Genomic DNA, 19,259 nt, shown 5'->3' with positions numbered 1-19,259 from the left:
TGGGGTCACCCAGGCAATTTAGTGTATTCCATTAAAACTAACATACTTGCACAAGGGTTTTCAAAGGGTTTCCAATCATCCATTAGCTTTCTAACATAATTAGAAAACATAATGAACACTGGAGGGGTGGTTGCTGGAAATGTGCCTTTATACACTTATGTAGATATTGCATTTAAAAAAACAGACGTTTACTGCTATAATAGTCTGTTACCACATTAACAATGTATAGCGTGTGTTCCTGATTAATTTAATGTTATACTCATTGAGAAAATAGCCATTTCTAAGTGACCCCAAACTTTTGAACGGTACTGTAAGTGAACAATTTTGTAAGCCAAATAAAAGGCACTGGTATGAATGGACAGAAATTTGGAGTAGCAGCAGTAGGCACCATTGTATTTGTTTTGAACTGTAGAATTTTAAAGTAAAAAGTCATCAGACAAATAAATACTCAAGTAAAGCACAGATACTGAAAATCCATTCATCCATGTACAATATCTGAAAATATGAAGTACTTTACTGTCCAATCAGAAGGCATGTTGTCTAAGAGAGTTGCTATTTGATGGACTGACAAACCTGAGAATGAGACTGAAACAAAACCATTCTAAAGTTGGTTAGTCCAAGAAAGAACCACTCGGCTGCATCCTTCTCACAAAAAATTGCGGGCTCAAAGGTCAAATGTCGAAAAGAAAAAAAAAAAGACAAAGAAATTCCTCCTTTGGAACCCACCATTTTATTTTCACAAATAAAGTAAATAGATAAACATACAGGACTAATATACTACCGTGAACTACTAATGTCTTTTTTTGCAATACTGCTGCCCAAGCGACTCCAATTACAGGAGACAAATTCCTTGAGTGTGTTTGTATGGATCATTGGTTATCCGGCATGATTGTGAGATTTTTACTAGGCCCAGTTTAATTACAGTTCGTTAGCCAGCTATGTATCTAGTCCTATAATTAACAGAAAAGCTCGGAGCCGTTATTTACATTGCCGAGCTTGGACGGAATGCCGCGGCCCCCCCAGCCACCTAAGGGGAGCCTCGGAGGCTTGCTAACTCACAAACTATGTTGCCTCTCAATACAGCAACAACCTGGAGGGTTATTTTCCAACCAGTGAAGGCTTTGAATAGATCCATTTTGACGGCTCAAACATGAGCAGGCTGAGTTGATGTTTTCTATGCCTATCTGTTGCAACATAAGGTGATTGTTAGGGTCAGGTCATTGTCTAGCTTCTGCAGACCTGGTTGATCATTTGAATCAGATGTGTGACGGTAGGGAGACATGGAAAAAATCCCAGAAACCCAGGGCCCGAGGTCTAGGATTTAAGATCCCTGCTAAACAAAGAAGAATCAATTTTTCAGTGGACACGCCAAAAGCGTTTTAGACGATGTGATTTTTCACCTTTTTTTGTATTTAAAAAAAACTCATTTTTGATGAACACTTAGATAAAGGGTGTCTTTCTTCCTCAGGGCCACATACAGAAAACAGAAGGAAGGGCCATTGTTACATCATTACAATTATTCATAAAATGTCTTTCACAAATCGGACCTTGACATGGAGTAAAAAAGTGAATCAACAGATCGTGATTCACACTACTATTGTTATTCATCCAGGCGTTTATTATAAATAGAAACACCGTTGCTACTTTAAATGTCTAATTTGCTGCTGTTGTCAGAGTATGTGAAGCGTATCTCCATCCACTTCCATTTGACTTTTCCCCCAGGCGAATATTGACTCTTTCTAATGAGAGAAATGTGTGAAGCGTTCAATCAATCCATGATAAGCCGGTTTTCGGAAATAGCTCTTAGAAAGTGAAGATAAAAGGTTTACTCACTCCTCTGCTCTTATGTGAAGGTTGTGGACAGCATGCAGGTGGACCGGCTAAGCTGCGGGCCTATTTTGAGAAGAACATTTAAGAATGACAGCCGAACTAATTGAAGAAGAATATACAATGCACCACGCCTACGTCACTACCAATGGGGATGTAGTACTTCTCACACACATACTTGAGTGTCTTCCTGTTGGTTTCACTGCTGGTGCTAAATTTTCCACTGACACTATTATTCAATGATGTTGTCAAGAAACAGAAATTTAAATGCAGCTCTATCTATTAAGCTCGAGAAGCATTTTTGTCATTTGTTTTAAGGGAGTCTTAGAAAAAAAGATTAAAAAAAAATAAAAAAGGCACAGCACATTTTGATCATGTCCGCGCTCACATCTTCTGACAGCTGTAGAAAAGCAGGCAAACGGGCCTGCTGATATTCTTAGCTCCCCTCACGTCTTTTGACTGTCCTTCACAAACGCGTACACAGCTTCGTCCTCCCCCTTCCAATCGGTGCTTCTTGTAAGTCTGACAGGGTTCTGCTTTGTAATTGTCCATCAGGCTCATCAGACGGGCGTCAATCATACTTCTTCTTGACAGCTGTCATTGGGCGTTACGGAAAGTGATGGAAGATATCAAGGTTACTTTCCACGAGATGAGGACAACCACAACATCCTTCCTGATATCAAGGGTCTTTTTTTAGTTGGTACGAAATGTGAGATAAAGGTGAAAATAAGTACGGTGATTTTCCTTTTTAGAGATTTTGCTTGATGTTTGTTCTATTGGTAAGTTAAAATTGTTTATGAGTCAGGCAGGCAGTGGGTCACGCTTGATTACCGATAAAAAATTTTTTTCAAATAAGTAGTTTTAGAAATATTGTTCTATCCCAGCAATAAAACCACTTGTACAATAATAAGAAAAGGACAAAATAAACAGGGGAAAAAAATCCGCACACCTTGTTGCCCAATCTATGAAAAACATCAGTAAATGGAGGCGAGCCACACTTGTTGGTTTCTAAAATAATATGCAATACAGTATGACATCATTAAAAAAAAATAAAACAATCCTTCTCAAGCTTTGGCCTAAATATAAAAGCATTGGTGTAATTGCGATAATTAAACTTACCTCGGAGAACTCACGAACAAGAAGCATATTTTTACGTTAGTGCAATAATTAAAAAAAAACAACAATCAATGCACCTGTTCCAGAATAAAAGGTAAAACATGGGAATAAAGCTGCATTTTCAATCATTATCTTTTTTGTCCTAATGGCAGTGAGCGCTCCAAGCACAACCACATTACTAACCCATTTTTTTTTTGGTTTAATAAAGATCCCGAATTGGGTGAGAACCCTCGTTTTAATCAGGCACAGCATGACAGGACAGCTTAAAAATGATTTTAATTGCCTTGCTTGTGGATATTGTCATTCAGCCAAGACGTTTCTTTCTCAAGGCATTGAATCGATCACAATTGGACTCCTCTGTGTCTGTTTTTTTCTAAAGAAGCCTTGTTACAAGATCTTATTAAGGACTCTCTCTGATGAGGCAAAATTTATTTGAATAACATTGCTATTAAAAACTGCCTGTTCCTGGACAGGGAGCAAAACTACATTTGTGTAATACCAATGAAAGACACTGCTAGAAAAGGATTAAAACAACTGCATATTTATTGAACTTATACAAAAAACATGCAGCTTAACTTGTAAACAAAACAGTGCAAAGGCAACGGCATGATAAATTGACAAGCCACCACTTGCATTCAGCAACTAAACTTTTACAGTGAATGCAATGAAGTTCTTTTTAAAAAAAAAAAAAAAAGGACAAGAGGCATTAATAGCGTAACCTGGTTTGTAATATCTATTTTTAATCCAACATCTTAAAAAAACGGAGCCTATATTTTTAATACTAAAAGTGTTTGTTTTTTACTCAGGCACTAACCAGGCACGCGAGGCCAAAAACACAATGGGGCTGAAATGTGTTGGACACACTCTGAATTCAATCTAACAAACCTGCCAGCCTGCTGGTCAGACAGTTTGCAGAAAGGCAGACGTCTGGGTGTATTACGCTTTCAGCTGTTTTCACGCCCCGGAGAGAAAGAAGGGGAAAAAATACACCTACACATTTTCCGGTTGAATGGTCGTTTCACAAGTGCATGTGATGAAAGTTGAGTTTGTGTACTGATTCAACTGCACGTGGCTGATGAAGGCAGACCCCCCCCCCCTTAGTTCACATTCAGTGTCGTCCACAGTATGAGGCTTTTAAGGTGCAAATTGCACATGGACCAAGCTATTAACATACTGTACAAAAATATCTTTAACTTCATAACACAAGTTCATGAAGAATGAAATAAGTTAAACATTTTAATGGTGCGAGTGTACAGTGCGATTGTTTTGCTCTGGGCCCCGCAGAGGCTTCAAAGTTGTTCTTCGTGGGCCACCTGATGAGCAAGTTCACAGCCACTGACTCATGTCAAATCAGTAACTAGGCTCATCTATCTCGTCGTCGCTCCAGTCAGGAGGTGCATCAGTTCCAAAATATCTATCCCCAAAATTTCCTACCGAAAAGAACAATTTAAAACGATAGTCACATGAGAACAAACTGTTGTAACGCCTTTGTGCATCCAGTAAATATCATAACGAGGAAATGTTACAGCGCCACCTGCAATAGGTATATGAGCTAAAGACCATAAATTTATATATATATATGTGTGTGTGTGTGTGTGTGTGTGTGTGTGTGTGTGTGTATGTATGTGCAAACAATGTGCTGCTCTTTACCACAGGAAGGTTATTTAGTTACTTCACATTCTCTGTAAGATGCTTACCGATGCCAGGTATGATGTGGAAGAGATCGTTGACCTTCTTGTCCACAGCTGTGGTGATGATCTTGACCTGCGGGAAGGCGTAGGCCACCGAGTGCACTCCCATTTCAGCCATTAGCAGAGACACCAGAAGGATTTTATCCTCTTGCACATCATGGTCCTGAAACAGAAAGGTCAGTTGAGGTGTGGTCTTTCAACATGTCTAAAAATGGAAATACAAATGCATACGCACCAGCAGCACTCGAACGGCCATCATGGCTGCAGCGCCAGTGGACACGGTGCAGTCCATCAGAATGACGTGATCTTCGCTTATGTCTTTGGGGAGACGCAGGTAATGAAGCTGAGCAAGAAACAAAGTATGAATTGATGCCATAATATTGTGTGCAGTTTAGATGGTTGTCTCCAGTATCCTATTGTTTTAAACCTGGACCTCAGGTTCTCCTGTGTCCTGGTTGGTCTGGATGAGGATTTTGCCAATGCGGACATCTTTGCAAACGGCCCTTAGAGCGGGCTCCATGGTTTCCCCTGCCCGCAAAATGGACACGCCGGTGATCTGCAAAGAAATAAGAACAAGAATTATAGAGTGATTCAGCGACTTTAGGGAGAAAACTAAAAATATTTGAGAAAAACATTACCCTCTTCCCGTGGAAACGCCTGCCTTCATAGTCCTCTCCCTGGGGTGTCTGGACGACGTGGACCTGTGAAAGCATCAATATGAAATGATTGCTCAAGGCAACCCCAACAATAACCAATCAGTCTCCAACAGTCATCTTGTTATTTTAATTTGTTCACAGCAAGAGTCCCTGTGAACTTGTGGCCCGACAGGACGATCACCCAGAAAGGCTTAAGAACCTGCTAATACATTCTGCAAATGGGCAAAATGGGAAGAAATGTTCCCACTCAAGTAGAAGCTGTTACTATTCTATATTTTGTGAAAGTATAACATTATGGAGCGATATTTTTCTTATTAACCTTACACTTTCTTGCTCTGGCTCCTCGGTGTCAAGTCTGTATTGATTGCGAATGAATGAATCAACCGTGTATCTTGTGCTTAAGCACCTGTGATGGCAGGAAGGAGAGCGCTCGCTCAATCAACAGACGCATCAACCTCTTGGAGTAAAAGATGAACTCATCCCGGCTGGTTTCCTTGTTCCTATAGGAAGAGGTGACAAGTGTACATGTTATGTCCACACAGGCATTTTGATTGCAGCGGAAAACTGTTTCCTTGATTGTACCTGATGATGGTGTGCATGCCTTTGACCTGGGGTGTACTCTCCAGAACGCTGAGCGTCTGCGGAAGCGGTTGAGCTTGGTGTGCAGAAGCCAGGGCTGCCCTGTCCCCATAGCAATAAATAAATGGTGGTGGGGGGATAAGAGGAGCAGGTAAAAAAAAAAAAAAAAAGAAAAAAAAGAGTGGGCATCAGCACCATCCAATGTGCAAGTTCATAAATGCAAACACGCACACACACACACACACAAACTAGTAGTGTGAATGCAAGGAGGAATGAAAAAAAATCACAAACAGCTTTAGGATTGCAAAAGCAGAAAGGCAAAAGAGCAAAGCACACAGTGTCCTTGTTAGAGTCATTTGGTAGAAAATTACAACAGAATAGAGACCATGATAATTGTATATTCTATAAAGTGGATGCTTTCTGTTTGACAGCATTTGGTCTCAGTGAATTGTAATAATTTTCCAAGATTACACACACATATAGTAACTACATATGTTTTGCGTATAGAAACTGTTAGCCGAGGGGGGTTACCCTTTGGCTGCAAACTGAACACACACTGTTACAAGTAGTGATGCAGTCGTGGCTCTAAAATGCTACAGCCAACTTTGTCACTTTAGCCGGATGCAAAGAAAAACAGAAATCATAGCAAATCTGCTCACATATCCCAGCGAAGTTTCCTCTATGGGGAATTTTCGATGAAACACAATGACGACAACGGAGGTGACGCAGACAGATGGAGAACAGAAGATGAGAGAAATGAAAGGGCACAACATCAGGCTGGATGAATGGACGAAGGGCCAATCTGAAAGCTACGTGTTTCCAATGGCCGTCTATCTGTCGAGATAACTTGTGCATCGACTCTGTGCATATGCGTGGGTGGTACAAAAGCTAGCGTGGCCCGTATTTCATCAAAGTCTACAGTCGTGGAAGTTGATATTTCATTTCACTTCCTTTGTATATATCTGTATGTGATTCTGTGGCCCGACGTTCAATGGAAAGAGAAAAAAAAGAAAGCTAGCGCACTGCATGCAGTAAGGGAAACTTGGTGGCTGCTAATGTGTGCAACTGCAGCACCGCCACACGTTTTATTTATCTATTTCTTAGAGTCACTCTCACCCCTGTCGCCAGAGAGAGGAGGGGTCAAACATTCTGCTCTTGACTAATTCTCTTGACAGAAGGCAGCAAGAGTGTGCGAGAGTTATCATTTCTTGAAAAGAGGGAAAAGCAACATCCTGACATGAAATGCTGGCTGCTCCACATTCACCTCACCACCCACTTTAGAGGTAATGTCAATTCTCCAATTGCTTTTCTTAAAGGTCCCATGCCATCAAAATGCGCCCGTCCCCCAACTGTTTTATACATCAAATTGGTCAAAATGAGTCATTTATGTGGTTTGTTAATTGTATGCAATACCCGTTAAAAAGACTGAAGGCTTGCAAAATGAGTGCATCAAAGTTTGGTGCAGTTGAGATTGGTTAATCATTATTCAAAAAGCAAAGCCAAAACTTTGTCTCAAGTGCCAACCTCAAAGGGCAAACATTTTTGAACCGGAATTGTGTTGTCTTTGGGTGCATATGGTGGAGGAAGGCTTTGTAAATGTGAGCTTTCACAATACATTTCTGAATTTTAAGCGAGCGAGATACAGCTGGCCGCGTGTTTTACGACATAACTTACTTTTAGAATTCAGGATAAACCCAAGGATGGAAACTTGCAGTCATTGTCGGAAAAATATATGTTCGTGATGCACAGGTTATATTCAAGTGAATGGCCTGCACAATCCCAGCCCGTCCGCTTTTGATCCCTGCCAACGTGATGTGTCGCATTTCACCTCGGGACACTTACAACAAATTATCTTGCAAATTTCATAAAAGGAATTGCCATGGGACCTTTAACACAATTTGGGAAGAGTTTTGCGCCCTTATTAATTTGAATTGGCCGGGTCTACAATTGTGGTGCTTGGTGATGTCACACGGCAGCCAGCAAACGGGTGAAGGCGGAAGAGCTTGGCTGCTTCCCTCTCTTTTCCACCGCCTTGCAGTAAGAGAATGCAGCAGCAGTCGGGGGAAGAGGGCGGATATGTTGAGGAAAGGATGGATGACAGACAGGATTAAAGGCCACTCTACCTGACGCTGAGCTCGCGCTGTGAGCCGTGGAAGGTGGTGGGATGACGGTGTGGTGGGAAAAGAGTGGGAGAGCAATTCATTGTGAGTGTGCAAGTGCACATGTAGGTAGAAAGGAACAATAAAAGCGTAATGTGCCTCGACGATAGAATGAGACTGTGTGATAGAATTCCAAACAAAGTTGTATGAGGACACTGCTCCTAATTAGGGACATTATGTTTCCACATAATGGACTAATATTCCTATTATATGGAAACAATAAGGAGCCATTACGAATCACGACATTCACCCGGAAAAGTCTGATAATTCAGAATGATAACTATTAAAAGCAGCCCATCTTCTAACCACTAGAGGGAGTACTAGAGCGAGGCAAGCAGGCTCAAATACAGTACTGTACATGGACAGGAGTGAGGAGAAAGGCCTAAACCTGGACTCATTCATCATGAGGGTTGGGCAGGACCCCTGTGTTCACTTCAAACATATCATCATACCAAGCCATTATGTACTTTTTTTTTTTTTTTTTTAACGTCTAACTTTGCCAACCTGTTGGGGAAAGGTTATTTTTTACTCGAGGGCGCTGATGTGTTTGGTATGGAAGAACTCGACAGGCCCTAAACATAGTAAATAACACTAGCAAGGAGGAGGGCCTAAGTCTCAACTCACACACTTATAATTAACTGGCATGATGTGTCTGCTGCGTGTGCTTGCTTTAGGTCAAGAAATTTCTCACCTCCTCCAGCTGACTGTGGACGTGCTGCACTATCAAATCAATGGCCACCATGTTTCCGCCACCTGGTGGAATAACAGAAATCAAAGTCGATATTAATAATGGGGAAATAACTTCCAAAGCAATTGCTTGTTGGGTGTCCATCCCTTTACTGTTCACAGTAAGTCATGCAATGGCGTGTACATGGATGGCATACGTACCCCGAGGCACCACAATATCAGCCAGACGCATGGTTGGTTCGATGTACTGCTCAAAGGATGGCTTGACAAACTTATTGTACTGTTTGATGACACCCTCAATGTCCCGGCCTCGCTCGGTGATGTCCCTCCTCAGCCGCCGCACGAGACGGATATCTGAGTCCGTGTCGACAAAAATCTTCATGTCCAGCAACTTCACAGGAAAATGAAAAGTGTTTAGGTTAAAATTATTTGATCTGTGTATTTTGGCAGGGACGGTATTTGATGGCACAGGTGAATTCAATAGGAGGGCAAAAAAAAGCCAAATTGATCAGATTATGTTGTTGGACAACAACACTGAGCTTACCTTCAAGAGCTCTTTATCGACAAAGGCCATGATTCCTTCAAAGATGATCACACTGGCTCCATACACTGTTTTCTGTGGTGGATACATTTGTAAAAACATTAAGGATGCAGTAAAAGTACGTACTTCCCTGTACTGGTACACGTACGTGTATATGTGACGTAAACAAGTGCGCGACATCAGCAGATCAGCAGAGTTATTTTAGTTTTGGGCCATGTATATGGGAACCAATGTAACTTTTACACTCTGGGAAATTACATTCAAATATGTGCTTATTCAAGCCTCCAAAATTCCTTCACCATCGAGGACGTAGAAGTACTTTAATATTTTGGCATTATCACCTGCAAGTGTCTATGCATAAATGGGCTACAAATCAGATAAAGGTGCTTTAAAGCCCGTTTCTCACTGAGCTAGGAACAATTGCAAATGTCTTTTGGAAGGCGATAAATGTTGCGTTCTTATCAGGGTTCCTTCAAGGTTGCAACTGTTTGCCTGATATTTTCTTGTCAAAAGGAAATTTTGTATCATTCTCTTTTGGGGAGCTTTAACACCCCTGCAAATGGGCTAGACACGTCTGTGGTGCAATCATTCTGACAGGCTTTTGATTATTTGGTACGTTCAAACTTACCCACTCCTTCTGTCTCCCGTGAGTTGTGAAATCATACACGGGGATTTTCACACTCTTGCCCTGCTTGAGCTTTCGCAACGTGTGTGTCAGCAAATCAAAGTCGAAGGCATCGGGGTGGTCAAAGTTATAATCGTTACTGGCAGCCCGCATCTGTTGTTCTGAGGAGAGGACCTGTGGGAAACCATCAGATTCACGTTTCATAAATAATGCAGCTATAGCATTGTTGCATAAATGCAATCATTATCATATAATTTGATCAATAATGGTAAACACGTTCATTCAAATCGTTTAATTTGACTGACATGAGTATTTGAATGATTGGCAGTTTATCATAAAACAGATAATGGGAAAAAATTATTTCAAAATATCTTAACCTTTGTCTCCATGTTGAAATTTCATGGTTTGTCAAATGTTTTCTGAAGTTGGTTTTATAAATCAAATTTTAAAAAAAATCATATATCTGAATATGCTTTTTTGATGAAAACGAGCACACATCTTAAGAGCTGCATTTCGTGGGGGTTCATTTGCAAATGGTCCTTAAGTCGCTCAAGCAGGGCTGAAACAACAAAACATAACAGTGATAAAAATTGCTAATTGAAAGTGTTGGCAATGAATTTTATTATCAATTTGTTGTTTCATTTATTTTCATTGAGCTGTTGTGCCTGATATTATCAGTCACCCGCTCTGTTGCCGTGGGACCCAGAGCCTGCACTCAATTACATATTTATGTCTCCAAACTAAACAGGAAGGCCACAAATGATTCCTAAATCGACAGCTCGACGCCCCAGGATCCACCCGGCCGGTTAGATGGCTGTGAATGTGGCATCTGGACCGGATATTTATTTATTTACCGTAATTTCCGGACTATAAGTCGCGGTTTTTTTCATAGTTTGGGTGGGGGGGCGACTTATACTCAGGAGCGACTTATATATGTTTTTTTTTCACAAATTTTTACTTGATCATTAAGACATCACTTACAAGTATAGTTGACCACTTCCCATGTTATTTTTAGTATAGTTGATCACTTCACATGCTTTTATATCTTTATCTTGAACATATTCAAAACATAAAAAATAGAGAAAACATCAAATAAAGCAATTAACACTTTAAAGCACCATATCCAAGTCCACTGTCTGCTGTATGTACACTTGCTCCATTTTTGCTCCTATTATATTTATTATTATTATTTATTATTATTTGTTTATTTATCATTTATTCAACACTCTTATTTATTCATTGTTTGTGCCTTCTTGTTTTGTTTTGTGTTGCTTGTATGCACATGTGTACTATCTCACCAAGGGATAGTGGAAACGTAATTTCAATCTCTTTGCGTGTCTTAGTATATAAAAAAAAAAAAAAAAAAAATCAACAATAAAGCAGACTTTGACTTTGATAAAACAACCCAAAAAAATTATATTTTCAGACGAAACTGGATGAGGGCGCTCTAAATTTCACCGTTGGCCGTGACTCATCAACTGGGTGGGCTTAAGAAAAATGGCACCAAAAAGAAACTCATATTTTGCAGGTTCCAAACTTCAAGTTGTAAAATATGCAGCTGAAAACAGTAATCGAGCAGCAGAAAGAAAGTTTGGAGAACCGTGATGTACCAATGGATTACTATTTCAAGTGACGTCAGTAGCGCGGCGCGGCGGTTGTTTACATACAAACGTGCCCACACAAGGACTGCCGGCATCATTAGCGGTGATCATTTCTAAGTGACACGGAGGACAAAGAGTTTGAAGGAATTAAGGATTTGGAGTGACATAGAAGGTTTGAAAAACTATTATGGCTTTTACGCACGCCCGGTCCTACTCTACTGAGTCGGGGGCTGGCGCTCGGCCGAGTGGTTGTCCGCGAACGGTGCGCGGGGCTCGGACATGGCCATTACGCACGCACGGTCTGTCTGGAAGTCCACGCCGCCACACGCTTGGAAGTTTGTTTTGTTTAATAAAGAGCCGTTTACCAAACCCACGTCTATCCTTGTACTTTGTTAACGCTACAATATAGTTATATAGTAGATCTGTGGAATAAAGACGAGGCTGACGTCAGGACGCACGCGCGGCGATGTTGACAAAGGACGAGGAATTTGATCGATGGATTTAATGGAATTAAAATGCACGGATGGTTTGATAATATTATTGGCTTGTATTATAGTTATTTGAAATATAGTTTATCTATCGTTATATGAGCCTGTGGAATATTTTGAAATGCAAGCGCCCTCAGCCGTGCGCACCCATTGTTGACAAAGAACGATCGATGGAGTTAATGAATTGGAGTGACACCGATGGTTTTATAAACATGTTATTCATGTAATAGTTGTCCTTAATCACTCTATATGTTACGTCAGGCCCGTTCTCAGCTCTTTGTTTGAGTTTGTCACGTTAGCATACCTATCGTTTAGCCTGTTGTTGCTATTTAATGAATTGGAGTGACACTGATGGTTTTATAAACATGTTATTTATGTAATAGTTGTCCTTAATCACTCTATATGTTACGTCAGGCCCGTTCTCAGCTCTTTGTTTGTGTTTGTCACGTTAGCATACCTATCGTTTAGCCTGTTGTTGCTATCGTTTAGCCTGTTGTTGCTCGTTCATGACTGTTTTTGGTGTGGGATTTTGTCGAATAAATTGCCCCCAAAATGCGACTTATACTCCGGAGCGACTTATATATCTTTTTTTTCACTTTTTGGGGCATTTTATGGCTGGTGCGACTTATACTCTGGAGCGACTTATAGTCCGGAAAATACGGTAAATTGAAAAAATGCAACCTGACTCTCGTCACGGACAGGATTCCGCCAAATAGGTTTAAGAAATCTTGTTGTTCCAATTACATTTGCAATGTGCTCGTGGGGTATGACAAACAGTTCATTTCAAATAATGTATTCTTGCCCACAGATTCAAGTTCAAGAGCAAAAAAAGTGAGTAGAACTACAATTAAATGTACCACGGTGACCTTTGCACCAGGTGGTCAAACACTAAAACGTTATTTGGACATTGAGACGTCTCAAAGAAAATGAATGACATAATTTTATACTCCTCTACGTGATGAATCTAATACACATGTGAGTTTAAACTCAAAACAGATTTCAGAAACATTTTAGAGGTCACCTCCTGGACACAGCAGTGTGGAAATTGGCACTTGTGCCGGCCGGGTTCCAGCGTCGCTGATCACAGTGACAAGATTACATAACCACAGTGGGCGGGTACATGGAGAAGCAGGAGCAGTGGGCTTCCTCACAACACTTTGCCCTCCTTAAGACACTTCTGAGCTCTAATATTGAATCCTTCCCTTCAGACGGAATCACTCAGGGAACCAAAAGCAAACAAAGAGTTTTTCTCTTTGATCCACAATAAATGACTGCACTAAATTGTCGCTTCGGCGCTCGCTAACCAGTTTGACCAGACTTAGATTAAATAAAAAAACGAGACAGTGGAAAAACCGGGTTGTCATCTGAGGGACCATGCCGAGACAGCCATGTTAAATATTGACATAGTGTCAGCGAGCTGTTGCATACCTTGTAAAAGGAGTCCATGGAAAGGAGGACAACCCAAGGAACGTCGAGGGCTTCGATGATTTTTCTAGCGACGGTCGTCTTTCCCGAAGCACTGCCGCCGCACAGACCTGTCACACAATGTTGACATCATAACAGTGGACGCTAGTTTGTATTTTGTTGTGTTAATAGACAGTAGCACACCACTGTATATAATTTCACGTGAGAATTTTAAAGGCAGGCTAAAGCTGAGACAATAGATTACTGAATAACGCATGCTCAGAGAGAAGGGAAAAATATGGTGTATGACAGGCCGCTAAAGACTATTTGGGTATCAAAGCGTTTCGCTACGACTTCATCTGAACAATAAACAGTATAGGGTTACATCAAGCGCAGCAACAATGGCTGGCTTTTCCCTTCACACAAAGACCCTTTCCCCTACACTTCAACAAGCCCATTGTTTAAAGGACAAGTTATTAAACATGATACTAAACAAGAATAAAAAAAATCAATTCTCTATGAGCAAACTTAATAAACACAAATATGTATACTGCAAGCATTCAATGGTGTTTCTTGGCAATGCACACGCATGAATAATCCTACCAATGACAAAGGCCTCCTTGGACTGGGTGCCATGTTGGTTGTACCAGGGGGGACGCCCAGCCGTGTAGATGGTGCGCTTGGAGGTGCGGAGGAGAGGCGGCTCAGACTTGCACTGACTTGTGGTCCTTTTCCTCGGTGAAAGGCCCGTGCTCACCGAGGGGAGGAGGCGGTCCAGTGAGCCATCACCACTTCCGCTACAAACACACAACAGAGCTCGTCACCATCACTCAGTAAAGGTATACCGGCACTTCCAAGATCAATCAGTGTCCCTGAACCCACTGTGCTTGACCTTGCACAGTATTGTGTGCATTTTAAACGTAACCCACCACGATACTGGGGTGCATTTAATGAGATGGCAAAATAATTAAGAGAATATGTACACTAACACACCCACACCGGATCACCTAGCTGCGAGGCGGATGTGCCAACCACAAAACACCCAAATCAGTAAACCAAGATCACAATATCACCCTCTTTATAATGTTCAGACTGGCCACAGCAACTCCACCATAAAAGGCAGTTTATCAAATGAATACCTGTGTAACAGTATCTGTCAAATCTGATCAATAAAAGTGATAGCGACTGAACATTGTTCGACAGATGGGTTTGCTACTTGGTTGGTGTATAACAAAGGCTTAAAATCCCAAGACAACTAGCTCGTCATGGTGTGACTGGTCACCATGTTAACAGTAAACAAGAGCCAGATGCGCTGAGTTACTGAGTATTGAGGGTTAATGTTTAGTTTTTAACCAAGCTTTGGCTAATCCAATCTAACTCCGACAGGAGCCAAAGTACACAAAGTGACCCAAATCCATGACAACAGCTCAGCTGTTTGCGGGACTGAGTAATGTGCCTGTTGCATGCTGAGTAAGGTTACAATTCCTGGAAACCACAGTGTGTCGTCTCAAAAGGATGTCACGAGGTATGATGTTGGTCGTTCAAGATTCAAATGCTACTGACACTGCAACTAAGGATTTTTGGAATAACAGATGAAGCTGATAGTTATGAATCGTAGACAACATTTTGTGCCCATCTCTATTCAAAAACACGTTTACAGGCACTTTAAATAACTTAAAATTGCCTAAATCCTTGGCAAAAAAAAAATCAACAGATGAATCAATTATTAAAATCATCGTTAGCTGCAGCTCGAGTTTAACGATTTCTAGAAACGATTAATCATTTATCAAGAACATTCTTGATTAATTTAACAATCGATTGTTTGTCGATGAATCGATTAATTGTTGCATACTTAACACAAATACACACATGTACAAATAGTCGTAATGCTGATTTTCAGCAATTCACTTGTTAGGCAGAACACTGACCACATTATCCGAGACATCCACACCTCACCCAGTGAGTGCTGTAAAAAGCCATGTGCCATTGTTCCAAAAGACCGTCGCTGTACAAATGTACTCGTAAGCAGGCCTTTCAGTGTTTTTCCCACTAAACTCAGTCCACCCACCTTTATAGTGGCAACATGCCTTTACAGGAGTGCGAAGTGTTCAGAGGTGAAGAGCACAAGCATTTATCTTATCAGCGCGGGGTCACCGTAGCATGGACCGAGTCAGTGAGAGCGTACATACAGCAACCACTTAGTGGGTTATGCGTTAAAACAAAACTGGAGTGCAATCAAAGATGAGCGTCGCTGGTGAAAATGCTGAATCATGCACTTCTGTATTTGCACTCACTCGCTATACACTGATGAACTGAGAACGAGGGCAGGGGTACCTTGAAGCACAAATCTTACCCAAGGTCAACAGCATAGAACATTTCTAAATATAACGCAGTGTTGTATCGTTACTACCACACCTTTTGACGAGTTTCTTATTCATCTTATTGACTCATCACTACATGAAGCATTGCAGACAAAAGGTAATACTTTCGATTTGGTACCATGTCGAGGCTTGTTAATCGCAAAGGTAATGCTACTACCGTATACTACTGTTATGTCTGAGCACTATTATAAAATTTCAAGTCTTGTCTCATTGTCATCGTCATGACCCCAATCAAAGTTATAGCAGCCGTATTATTAGTTCATCATAGCAGTCGTAATATTTGTTCATCAAACACTTCTGCATTGATTGCATTACCACCTCTGGCAACTGCTTCCTTTTCTTCTTACCCAGAGTTATTTTGTAAAAACATTTGACATTTGACCCAACTCTCTACTTACACACATTAAGAACATTTCTAGAGTCAGCACTATCGTTAAGATGCATCCTATTCTCTCAGCATGTGATGCAGAAATGATACATGCATTTGTTATGTCGCACCTCCATTATTGTAGCGTATTGCTCCCTTCTTTTCTTATTTCCAGTACTAAAAGTCCCCGTTACTAGCCAACTTACATTTGCTTCCGGTCCATTTGAGTTGCGATATTACACAGCTTAGCGCCTTCTTATCTCTTTGACTTAGTGGTGCCATATATGTTCCGTCACAAAACGCTAGCCTTTTAGTAACCCTGTGAGGCAAAAAGAAGTCTGCAGGTTCGAGAGCATTTTCTCCAGACTCCAGAACTCTGGAATGCCTACCCACAAATATCAGAGCCTGTGTAGAACAGAATAGAATGCCTTTATTGTCATTGTACAACAGGTATACAATGAAATGGTGTACGTGAAGCATTTATGTTTCGATCAGGCTTTTAATTCAGATAAATGCATTCATGAAAACGTATCCAGTGAGAAGAAACCCGAACGACAAAAATCCACTCACATACTGAGTGAGTCTCAAGCGCCACAACCAAGTATGTCAACAAACACCCAAAGAATGTGCAGAGCTATTGAATGGGGTTTGGGATTTACAAAGAGTCATGTAGAACTCATTACACATGAATGAGCGAGACAAATTCCATCTACTGATTTTCTAGACTGCTTAACCTGTTGGAAGTCCATAACACCTGGCATCGAGCCGACAACACCCTGGATTGGTCGCCAGCCAATTGCAGGGCACATATAGAGAAAAACCTATTCACACTACAGCATTACAAATGAATCCAATAAAGTGCACTTACCGGCCATCTGATGTCAGTATCCAGCAACCAGATATTCTGGCTCCTGAGTAATTCGGTAGAATGCTCATAGGTACTGTAGAGACGAGGGAGACTTCCACCACTTTAATTTAACTGCAGACGTCCACCCTCGCTTTCATATGTACAGTACATGCACACTCTGCTGCATTTGTGCTGAAACGTCAAATGTGAGCTACAGTGTGGAAAACAGGGTTGTAGGGGATCATCTTGGAGGAGAAACGAAACTTTACAACATGCTTTCCGTTTCCTTTCTTTTGGCCGGCGCGCTCGGGGTCCAACCACAGCACCAGCAGCCCCTTGCAGGCTCCACCTCCTCTCCTGCCCCTTCCCACCAACAGCGAATGCAAGAGGACGGATCCGCCCTTAGGACTAAATTCATTAGGCGGTATTAATAGCGGCAGTTTTGCCAAAGAGTCTCCCGTCAGCGAGCACGCTTACGTCACTCGCGAGTCATCTGTGGTTGACAGCGCGCGTGCACGGTGCAGCTGGGGCTGAAATAAGTAGCAGGAGGACTGAAAGGCTGGGGGCTAAAAAGTAGGAACAAACAAGTTATTATTCTAGCCTAGCGTCTGAATACTCGGCAGCTAGGAGAAGGCTGAGTAGGGAGGGAGGGAAGTTGTGTTTTCCCCCTGCGGGGACTCCTGTGTCTCACAGTGCTTTACACCAGAGTCACACACACGCACGCACAAACACATTGCATGATGAAATCCACCCCTATCTTTCATAAGAGTCTGGCGCGCTCTCGCGGACACACACGCGCACACACACTTCATAAACAGCATGATGATATCCGACACTTCTCATCAGCTGACACCGCTCCTCTGGTCCCGCCCACTCCAGTCAAAACACAAACAAATCAATATGTTCATATCAGAACTGTACTTAAGTAATTGCTTGGCAGCGTGGGGAAAAACTAACTTGTCACTTCATGTGATTTAAATCAGCATAAGACCGTCTTTCATCTCGAATACTTGCAAATAAGTCACAAGAGCTGCTTCCTTACTAAAATGTCAAGTGTGAGCACTGAGAGTCGCTGCAGTCCAAAACATCAGACGGCTGCGTTCAAATTTAATAATGTGTTACAAAGTTGAAATAGCAACAACAGAAAGTAACTGCGGAATATTCTACGGTCCCCACTGCACTTGTTTAACTCACTACTTAAAATAAACAATACTGAAAAAAGCCCCTGGCAGTCTAGAAGGAAGTCATAGAACATACAAGATAATCATAACTTATGTATTTAAAACAACTACATAGCCATCTATATTAATGCTACCATATGATGGGAAATTGACACATAGGCTAGATATTGACATCTATGTGGCGTGCTGGAACATTTTCACATCGTTCCCATTGATTTCAAAGGGGAACGGAAAATTACAGTCGTATCAGATCCTTAAAATGCGGTTGCTTTGATGATCAAAAACCTGAACGCAAATAACACTCCTTCCCCTTGTGGAAGTGGGCCATTTATTACTTTGAAATGGGAGCGACGCGTCACTGGGCACATCAAGGCAAGTAACACCATCTTGTGGCCAGTTGAGCATGAACAGAGTCAACTTGAGAGCTTCACTGACACATTCACATTTTGGAAAAACTAAATGTAGACGCAATCACTCCCGATTCATTTAGTTACCACCGTTTAACCTTCTTCAAATACAAGAGCTTATTCTGCTGAAACTTTCCCACGATATATAACGTTCAATTTTGTCTTCTCGTTTTGTTTTAAGAGATCAAGCAAAATCGACCATAACCACGGTTAAATAGATGCCATATTAATAGTTAAAAGTCGGTGTGTCCATTATAAACAACGTCTTCAACTGGTTGGAAGTAAACGTGTTCAGTTCTTACAGCCAACCATTGGCTCCTATGCCAGGTCTTATTTCTCTGATGACAACTGTTCGTGATTGCTGCTGACGAATAAAGCACTTGCCATCATTTCCCAGTTTGTAAAACAAGCGTCTTGAATCGAAAGGTGTCTTACCTGTTTGAAGTTTTGTCGACCTGCTCCATTTTGGCGAGCCTTTCTTCCATGCTAGCACCAGACACCGCTAATCTGTTGACAATCTACGTTTTGCCGCGTAGCATGATGGGATATGAAGGCATCCAGTGTTTCAGTAAACTACAATGACAGCGGCATTCAATTCACGTTGCAATACAAGTCCCAGAATGCAACTGTGCGCTTCCGTTCGCCCACAAGCAGCGTGGGCTCACTGCACTGTACGTTGCAGTGCCTGGCTTGAAGCCTTGT

At 41.5% G+C, this 19,259-nt stretch overlaps 1 protein-coding gene across 6 annotated transcripts; it reads right to left on the bottom strand.

Annotated features, from left to right (window-relative positions):
* Positions 1-3,463: 3,463 nt before the first annotated feature.
* uckl1b (uridine-cytidine kinase 1-like 1b) lies at positions 3,464-19,137 on the bottom strand. 6 transcript variants are annotated; one of them, XM_088368869.1, is made up of 15 exons: positions 18,993-19,137; positions 13,978-14,171; positions 13,399-13,505; positions 9,885-10,055; positions 9,260-9,331; positions 8,917-9,106; positions 8,720-8,781; positions 6,529-6,548; positions 5,873-5,971; positions 5,697-5,790; positions 5,273-5,335; positions 5,062-5,190; positions 4,870-4,977; positions 4,641-4,797; positions 3,464-4,373 (listed from the first exon to the last, which is right to left on the bottom strand). In XM_088368869.1, exons 1-15 carry the CDS (start codon positions 19,040-19,042, stop codon positions 4,294-4,296), a joined length of 1,596 nt encoding a protein of 531 aa, XP_088224995.1. In that variant the 5' UTR covers positions 19,043-19,137; the 3' UTR covers positions 3,464-4,293. The 6 variants fall into 6 exon arrangements, with proteins under 6 accessions (XP_088224995.1, XP_088224989.1, XP_088224992.1 ...); XM_088368863.1 differs by lacking the exon at positions 18,993-19,137 and adding an exon at positions 16,991-17,336; XM_088368866.1 differs by lacking the exon at positions 18,993-19,137 and adding an exon at positions 16,991-17,332 and having other exon boundaries at positions 5,068-5,190.
* Between the last annotated feature and the right edge of the window lie 122 nt (positions 19,138-19,259).

This window comes from Syngnathus floridae, chromosome 2 (assembly GCF_059516105.1).
Source record: "Syngnathus floridae isolate MCC-2025c chromosome 2, RoL_Sflo_1.0, whole genome shotgun sequence".
NCBI lineage: Eukaryota > Metazoa > Chordata > Actinopteri > Syngnathiformes > Syngnathidae > Syngnathus > Syngnathus floridae.
This window is presented reverse-complemented; position numbering and strand designations above follow the sequence as displayed.

Bases quoted from the DNA above. Each gene is read 5' to 3' on its own strand.
- uckl1b (XM_088368863.1), bottom strand. From the start codon at position 17,058: ATGAGCATTCTACCGAATTACTCAGGAGCCAGAATATCTGGTTGCTGG. The intron at 10,056-13,398 runs GTATGCAACAGC...GGTTTCCCACAG, and splicing joins CCATGGACTCCTTTTACAAG to GTCCTCTCCTCAGAACAACA. The intron at 5,791-5,872 runs GTACAATCAAGG...CTCTTCCTATAG, and splicing joins GGCATGCACACCATCATCAG to GAACAAGGAAACCAGCCGGG.